At 42.7% G+C, this 9,178-nt stretch overlaps 1 protein-coding gene across 1 annotated transcript in view; it reads right to left on the bottom strand.

Moving 5' to 3' along the window:
* Window positions 1-276, bottom strand: part of LOC105980915 (chromosome unknown open reading frame, human C15orf61) — a 5,451-nt gene extending 5,175 nt beyond the window's left edge. The window contains exon 1 of the mRNA XM_013009901.1: window positions 81-276. Within this exon, the coding sequence (XP_012865355.1) occupies window positions 81-276 (196 nt within the window). The remainder of the gene's footprint in view (window positions 1-80) is intronic.
* Between the last annotated feature and the right edge of the window lie 8,902 nt (window positions 277-9,178).

Below are 9,178 nucleotides of genomic sequence, written 5' to 3' on the forward strand. Positions count from 1 at the left end.
CACGTTCGCTCCGCCCCGGGGAGACTGACGGGAACGCGCGCGGCCGAGGAGACTCGGGGTCCGCGGCTCATGCGCAGTACCGCTGGCCGCCTCCCGCGCCTGCTCGCTGGGAGGCCTGGGGGACACCTGCACAGAACAGGTGCCAGTGCCCTGTGACCTCACGGAAACACATGGGGAGGGTTTCTCCTCATCCAGGGCTATTCGGTTCTCCTTGTAATTTTTTATTTTATTGTAAAGTAGGAGCCAATATGGATGGTTGACAACTCCTTTGAGCATTCTACAGACTGCCAAGAAATATCGTATCTGACAAAGCATTTGATATCCAGAACATAACTCATTAAGAAAACGAGAATCCAATAGGAAAAGAGGCAAGATTTTGAATGGACGCATCCCAAAGGACAGCTGTTCAAGGAATAGGTGAAAAGTGCTGAAGAACTGCAATAATCATTTGGAAAGTGGAAGTTGAAACCACAGTGCAGCAACATTTCACGTCGACCAGAATGGATAATGTAGAAAAGACAGAAAATGCGAAGTGATCTGGGTTGCAGGTGATGAGATAGAGGTGTTGTTGTTGTTGTTTTCCAAAGTGGCACAAATGGAAGTCCTATACACTGCTGAAAAAACACTATGGGGGGGGGGAATCTTTAGACAGTACTAGAATTAAAAACCCAGAACTAGACTTGCTTGGTACAGGCAGGCATTGTGCCACTTGAATCAAACCATCAGACTGTTTTACTTTGGTTATTTTTGAGATGGTCTCTCTTTTGTTTTGTTTTGTTTTTTTTTTTTGCTAGGGTAGATCTAGACTGCAATCTTCCTATTGAGATGACAGGTATATACTACCACACCCTGCTACTTGGTTGAGATAGGGTGTGATTCAGATCTAGCCTTAAAGAACAGTCTTCCATGTCACTTCCCAACTAGCTAGGATTACAAATTTCCCAACAACCAGCTGGGAAATTTTTTTTTTATTTTTGGTGGTTGTGGGGCTTGAACTCTGGGCCTGGGCTCTGTCCCTCAGCTTTTCAGCTCAAGGCGAGCGCTCTACCACTTGAGCTACAGCACCACGTGTAGTTTTCTAGTGGTTTATTGGAGATAGGAGTCTCTCGGTCTCTCCTGCCCGGGCTGGCTTTGAACCGAGACCCTCAGATCTCAGCCTCCTGAGTAGCTAGGATTACAGGCGTGAGCCACCTGCGCCTGTCTGGGAAAAATTTTTGATCATATGTATTTTGACTGAATTGTGATGGGGGAGGGGAAGGAGGGCAGTATGCATTATTGCTGCATGGTTTAGGACCCAGAGATACCACTCCTAGGTCTCTACCTCTTGATTTGCTCACTGAGTAGGTAGCTTAAATAATAACTTCTCACAACTGTACAGGCTAAGAGGTCCTAAATTGAAGATACTGTCCAGTTCATTCATTTTTGCTTTTGGGGAGGGGGTGAAGGTAGGTGAGCATTGCTATGGTTTAAACTCAGAGCCTCGTGCTTGGTTAGCTTAGCTTGCTCTGCTAGCACTCACTCTTCCACTTGAACCATATCTCCAACCTGGATTTTTGCTTGTTATTTTCAGATGGAGTCTAACAAAGTTTTCTTCCCATGCTGGCTTTGAACTGCAATCTTCTGAATCCCAATTTCCTGAGGAATCAAGATTAAAGGGATGAATCACCTGCACCAAACACTCAATTGTTTTTGTCTTTGTTTTTATTTTGTCCATCCTGGGGCTTGAACTCAGGTCCTGGGTGCTGTCCTGGGCCTCTCTGTACTCAAAGCTAGCACTCTACGCCACAGTACAACTTCTGGCTTTTTCTGAGTAGTTTATTGGAGATAAGAGTCTCATGGACTTTCTGCCTGGGCTGGCTTAGAACCTCAGTCCTCAGATCTCAGCCTCCTGAGTAGCTAGGATTACAGATATGAGCCACCAGTGCCCAGACCAAATGGGTTCTTGATCAGTGTTTCTTTCTGCCTTTCTGATGGCTGCCTTGTGTTTGTGTCCATTCATAATTCTATAAGATTTGGGCTCTATCCGGATAACCTTGTTTATCCTATTTTACCACCTCATAGGCCCTATTTCTAAGTACAGTCATAGTAATCCTTCAGCATATGAATTTCTGTGTAGAGGGAAACACATTTAGTCCACAATACCTAGTATAAATTATATATGTATATTTGCCAGAACTCATTTGAATATTTATAATAGTCAATTTAGAAATTATAGGCCTATCAATAGTAGCAGAAATTAAGTGTAGGTAATACTATACAGAATACTAGAAAACTATACAGTAGAATACTATAGAATACTATACAGAATACTATACAGTAATGTGCTCATGTATAAATCACATATAACACATATCTCACAAATAGAATCCAGGCATGAAAAGAAAAATGGCAAAAATCTTACCTTTGCTCTTAGAAGGCAGGATAGTGATGATTACCATTAGCAGAGTAGGATGAGCTAAGAGCCAAAGACTTTTGGTTTAAGGATGCAGGACCGTGGAAATAATGCTGATTCCTACTCCACAATGCTTTGATGTAATCACAGGTAAGGAAGTCACAGACCCAGGTTTCCTCAGCACTAAGAAACTGCTTCCTGGTTCATGCTCTCTAAGTCAAGCTTAGTACTAGAAGTGACTTGAGGTTAGCAAAATGAGCTCCCTGCCCATAGCTTAGTCCACTCCTTCCCTTCTCCAGAGCTTAGCATGCTCCCTTCCTAGGCAACACTAGGCCCAGGTAGTAAAGGCAGCAAATAATCAACTTCCAACCCCCTGTACCTTGGGATGGCACTTCTCTGGGGTAGCTACCACTGTATGAGGCAAAAGGGGCCTCTTAGTGACCTTCAGGTCTGAGCAGGTGCAGGACCCTTATCTTCTATTTGGATAGCAGCCATAAATCCTAGTCTGCCATGCTGAAGCTCCTGGCCTACACGTCCACACCAGGGTCTCTATCTCCTAGCCCCTTCTAATTCCCCCTAGGGTTTTTGGTCACCTCAGACAATAGCCAGTGCTGCTTCTTACTTCTTCCTTGTGAGGAGTCGTCTGGACCCCTTTCCTGGCAATAAACCTGTCTTTGTTCTCTGTACCCGGATGTCTCTGTGGTTCTCTGGCAAAGTCTAATTAATCTTTCATTTAATCTTACACTTGAGATACCCCAAAAGCTGGCTGGACGTTGGTTAATTCTCCTCTCACTCTCAGCAGTACAAACACTGCTTGCTGCTCTCTGTATCTATACCCTGTGTCACATCTTTAGGATCAGAATGTGTGTGTGTGTGTGTGTGTGTGTGTGTGTGTGTGTGTGTGTGTGTGTGCATGCGCACGCGGTATGCACCAGTACTGGGACTTGAGCTCAAGGTCTGGTAAATGACACTTAGCTTTTACTGCTTAATACTGGTACTCTACCACTTGAACCACAGCTCCACTTCCAGCTTTTTAAGTGGTGAATTAGAGATAAGAGTCTCAGACTTTCCTGCCCAGGCTGGCTTCCAACTATGATCCTCAGATCTCAGTCTCCTGAGTAGCTAGGATTACAGGCATGAGCTTTTGGTACATGGTTAATTTAAATCTTTAATTTGAGTAGTTGGCGAAATGAAACTGAAGAATAGGTAAGAAATTTCTCCAAGGTTATATGTGAGAATGAAAGGAGAAAAATCTTGGCCTGGCTTGTAGTGAGCTCTGCATTAAGGAACAGTTCTGTCCCCATCCTTTGTGGATGCTAGCATTCAGGAACGGGGAACCCGGTGGCAAGCAGAGTTATTTAACACTTTTTAAACCAGATAACCTTGCTCTCCATTTTGTGGTCATGTTCACCAAACTGCAAATCTTCATATGTAGTCAGTACTTACAGCAGCATTTGAAAACAGTGCCAAGTAAATTTACCTTGCATACGTGTTATGGTTATATGGTTCTAGCTTCATAAAGTGAGCCTTGTTTTTATTCACAGATGTAGTTATAAAAAGCCGGTAACATTTTTGTAACACGAATCATATTTTCAAACCAAATCCCAAAGACATTGTAGCTTCCTTGCTGATTTTCATCTGACAGAGGCTCTGAGCCCTTTAGCTTTAAGTGTCTGTGGCCCTCCGGTCTCACTGTCAAGTAGTTAATGATCTATAAACAAATACTGAGATGCCCTAAGGGGCTTCTCTATTTAAAGGGGCCTTGAATCATTTTATAATGAATATACAGTAGTCCACCCACTGATTTATGATTTGTCACTTAAGGATTTGAAGTGAGATTCTGCTGGTATTTTTTCAAATGAGACAAGTTTTTAATTTATTGTACAAAAGCACCGATTTTTTTTTGCAATTTTTTTCTTTAGCAGGAAAAAACTTCCAAAGATATTAATCTGGGAAGTGGAGCTGTAGCTCAAAGTTGTGGAGCCCTAGCCTTGAGCAGAAAAGCTCAGGGACAACACCTAGGATCTGAGTTCAAGCCCCATGACCACAGAAAAAAAGAAAAGAAAAAAAAATTAGTCTGTCTTGGCAGTTTCCAAGGTATTAAACACCAGTTTATTTGTATGTGTACAGTTGTACATTTTAGGCTAATAAACTAAAAGGGACTGCCAAGGGTCATAACATCAGAAAAATGATAACTACCAGTTACTGAGTTTGTCCTGGATAGCTCATACCTATTGTCTTATTTAAACAACAGTCCAAAGCAAGATTTAGTTTTTTTCATTCTTTAGCTGAGAATATAGTGTTGAAGGTTGGAATTTAGGTCCACAGTCACAGAACAGGCAGGTGGTACAACTTGAATCGAACCTACACTCAACAAAAACAACCCAAATCGTGCTTTGATCACAGTTTAAAAGAGGTTGGTGAGCAAAGGTTGGTGGCTCACACCTGTAATCCTGGCTACTTTAGGAGACATGAGGATCGAGGTTCCAAGCCAGCTTGGGCAAATAAACCACCATAAAGACTCAAATGGTAGAGTGCTGGCCTTAAACAGAAAAAGGTACAGGATATTGCCCAGGCACTGAGTTTAAGGCTTAGTGTAGATGTGAACACACACACACAAACACACACACACACACACAACACAGAGCAGGAAATGCCACACCTTGATATAAATGTAGCTGCTTCAGGTTATCTTTCTTTCTTTCTTTCTTTTTTGGGTCCGGTCGTGGGACCTGAACTCTGGGCCTGAGCGCTGTCCCTCAGCTCTTCAGCTTAAGGCTAGCGCTCTACCACTTGAACCACAGCGCCACTTCCGGCTTTTTTCTTTTTGCTTATGTGGTGCTGAGGAATTGAACCCAGGGCCTCAGGCATGCAAGGCAAGCCCTCTATCACTGAGCCACCTTCCCAGCCCAGGTTAGCATCCTTTACATATTGTTTATTCAGTAAAGACTGAAGTGGACCTTGAGATGGAGCCCAAGTTGGTATGAGTCCATTTTGAGCTTTGCCTTCGTTTTACGGATTGTAAACTCCATGGGTCTAGTTCCTGGAATGAAAAGATGCATCTGGTCCCCCTCCCCTGAACAACTTAACCCACCCTTGATTGTTCAGTTAAAGACTGACCCTTAAAACAGATAGGTTGTAATCTGGCTAAAACTGGTGACACCTCTACAGTAAACCACACCTTTTGCACCTGCCTTTTGCCCACCAAAAGTTAGACCCTGCCTTACCCGCTAAATTTGCGTGCTATTTTAAACCAAGGTGATAGGCTGGTTTAAACAGCCATGACAGACAAACTGTAACCTCATTGGCCACCTGCTTGTGGTCTGGTAGGACTGTACAATCCTTCGTGTGTATTACGATCCCATTGGTCACCTGCTCAACCAGGCTCAACCTCATGGATTTTGCCTTTAAAAACCAAAGTATGTGGGCCGCTTGGGGTTGCAGTATCAGCTCCGAGCCTGTGCTGCGGCCCTCAGCGTCTGTGTAGGAACTTTCTCAATAAAGTTGCTTCTTTTTTTAACAACTTTGTTGTGGTGGGCTCTGTCACTCCGGATGACTAGATGGGCTTGCCTGCCTGAGTAGGGGGTCTACCTACTACAGACACAAGAAATAAGTCTTCTAGACTCAAAATAGTATCTATCTAGTCCAGACTGGCCTTAAGGAAATTTGGGGGTCTGACTCTCAAACCAAAGGAATGATTTTTTCAAAAGTAGTTTCCTAACTGGGCACTGGTGGCTCACACCTGTAATCCTAGTTACTGAAGAGGTGGCGATCTCAGGATAGCAGTTCAAAACCAGCCTGGGCAGGAAAATCTGTGAGACTCTTATCTTCAACTAACCACCAGAAAACTATAAGTGGAACTGTGCTCAGTGGTAGAGCACTAGCCTTGAGAAAAAAAAAGAGTTCAGAAACAGCATCGAAGCCCTGAGTTCAAGGCCTACAACAGACAAAAAAGAAAAAGCACCAGATAACTGTCATAGTACTATGTCTATATCTGTTGAAAAGTACTTTAAAGGTATCTTTAAAATGTGTGTCATGTGCTGTGGACTTTGGACACTTCAAAAAAATCCCCAAATGAAACCCTAAAGTTATTTGGGAAAACTGAGTAAAAAGGATGTGGTGATTTTTCAGTTATATGTATCAGAGGGCTGCATTTGCTTGGGCAGGTACTGTACTTGAACTTAAGACCTTACACTCACACTTGGCTTTTTCTGCTTAAAGCTGGAACTCTAGCATTTCTTGGGCCACAGCTCCACTTCTAGCTTTTCTTATATTATATACACTTTGTGTGTGCGCGCACGTGCGTGTGTGTATGTGTGTGTGTGTGTGTGTGTGCTGGTCCGGGGGTTTGACCATATGAAACCGCTGGTGCTCTACCTTTTGAGCCACATCTCCACTTCCAGATTTTTGGTTGCAGTTAATCAGAGATAAGAGTCCTACAGACTGTGAGGTCTGCACAGGGACACCTCCATGTCTCTTAGCTAAGTTTCCGCCCAGTATCTGTTACCTGGGTAACTGGCAGACTTGGAAGCAGTCACCCTCCCCTCCTGCTAGGTCAAATCCTGGACCACCTCTGATCACACGTCTCCCATCTGACCTTTGGAGGGTCCCAGACCCTGAGGTCATCTCTGGGTCCAGTGTGGCCACACCTTTCTCCCACCTGGCCACACCTCTTGCTGTCCCTGGCCTATGTAAGTCCTGGCCCAGGGGTAGGTCACCCTTCCTTTTCAGCCATGCCTCTCCACCACACACTGGAGAAGCAGCAGTTCAGTAAATAAACTCCTTTTCCTGCCTGAATAGTGGGTGGTGTTCTTTTCATAAGCTACCTATTTAATATACCTTACACAGGTATATTATATATACTTTACTCAGGTATATTCCTGCCTAGACTAGCTTTGAACTTTGATCCTCATATCTCAGCTTCCCAATTAGCTAAGGTTATAAGTGTGGGCTAGCTCTCTGAATTTGTTTTTCCAACTTGTTTTGGTTTGTTTTGATAAGCCTAGAATTTTGTTCCAATCTCAAAGTTCTTTTCAAGTTGTATTTTAATGGTGAAAGCATCTAACCATAATCTAGATCGGTGTGAGCAGTACTGCAGCTGTGGATAATATGCGAGCATTTCAGTGAACCATAACTTGTAGTTCAGCTCTTTCTGTTTATTCTTTATTGCTGTTTCTAATAAAGCAAGATGTTAAAGCTAAACTCCATGCTCTATTAATTATATGAAGGTGAACTTGAGTCATATTTGTTACTGAAGATGATTAATAATTACCAGTTCTGCACACATTTCTGGTGCATTTCAGTAAATAAACAGGGTACATTGTTGGGTAGTAATTGATTAATTAGCACATTCATCCTACACAGCTCAATGGTCTAAGGATGCTGAGTTTGAGATATTGCTCATAATTATTACAAGAAACAAATCTGTTCCATTTCTCAGTTTATTCTTCTGCACACAAGGTTGTTGTTTTTTTTCCTTCCTAAATCGAATGCTTAATGATTCAAAACCTTATAGGTTTTAGTCAGATAAATCAACTTCTTGAAAAATTGCTAGTCATAATCTCAGAATCTTGTTTTTGTGTGAACTAGGGTGAAAACTTTTACAAGGCTAATTTTACCATTCTATCTTGCTGTTAAACTGGATCAAATACTGTAAATATAGGGCACTTCCCCACCACGCAGGGAACACTCGCTGAGCACCTAGGCACCACAGGGGTACCCCGATCTCATTTGCTTCCCAGCCACATCAAATAGTCTGGGATGGCAAGTGTCATCGGGTTGGCACTTCGCAGCACCAAGCCAACATATTCTGTAATCTTCAGAGAAGTATAACAGCATGTATTGGTCGCCATTTTAGCTCTGTGGTAATTTAGGAATTTTCTTCTTCTAATTTACTGAGCCAGCATGTAGTTGAGATACAGTACAGTTGAGAGGACTTTGGGCAGGGAGTCAGGAGTCTTCGATTCTTATCTGTATCCTTTTGTTACCTATGTATGTTTGTATATATCTGTCTGTCTGTCTCATCTTTTTTCAATGCTGGGGACTCAACCCCAGGTATCACATCTGCTATGCAGGGGCTCTATCCTTCATTATATCCTTGGGCCATATCTTCCTCCTCCTCCTCCTCCTCCTCCTTCTCCTCTTTCTTTTCCTCCTATACCCCCTCCTCTTCATTCTCTTCCTCCTCCTCTTCCCTCTTCTCCCCCTCCTCCTTCCCTCTCTCCCCCTCCTCCTCCCTCCATCTCTTCTCCTCATCTCTGTATCTCCCTCCCCTGTCCCCCTTTCCCCCTTTCTGCAGTCCAGGCTGGCCTCCAACTCTCCATCTTCCTGCCTCAGTTTCTCAAATTCTGGAATTTATGCTCCCACATTCATCTTTAGTTAATTTTTCTGCTTTGCCTCTTTGAGTTTAAGGATCAAATAAATATAAAAATACCTTGAAACCGTAAAGTATCATATGAATACAAGGCATTACTAATATTATTGATAGCTTTCTTACCTGGTTGACATTAATATGATATACATTTGTTGGATGCTCAGAATGTCCATGCCTGTTCTTAATTATGAAGTATTTTTTAACAGCCTTTATGCTATCAGAATTTTTTATGTGGTTTCATAATTTATTACTAAATGTAAAACACAATCTGTAAAACAATATGTCTTGTATAATTGTATTTAAAATATATATATATACAGGGGCTGGGAAGGTGGCTCAGTGGTAGAGTGCTTGCCTTGCATGCCTGAGGCCCTGGGTTCGATTCCTCAGCACCACATAAGCAAAAAGAAAAA

This window comes from Dipodomys ordii, unplaced genomic scaffold (genome assembly GCF_000151885.1).
Source record: "Dipodomys ordii isolate 6190 unplaced genomic scaffold, Dord_2.0 Scaffold11, whole genome shotgun sequence".
Taxonomy (NCBI): domain Eukaryota; kingdom Metazoa; phylum Chordata; class Mammalia; order Rodentia; family Heteromyidae; genus Dipodomys; species Dipodomys ordii.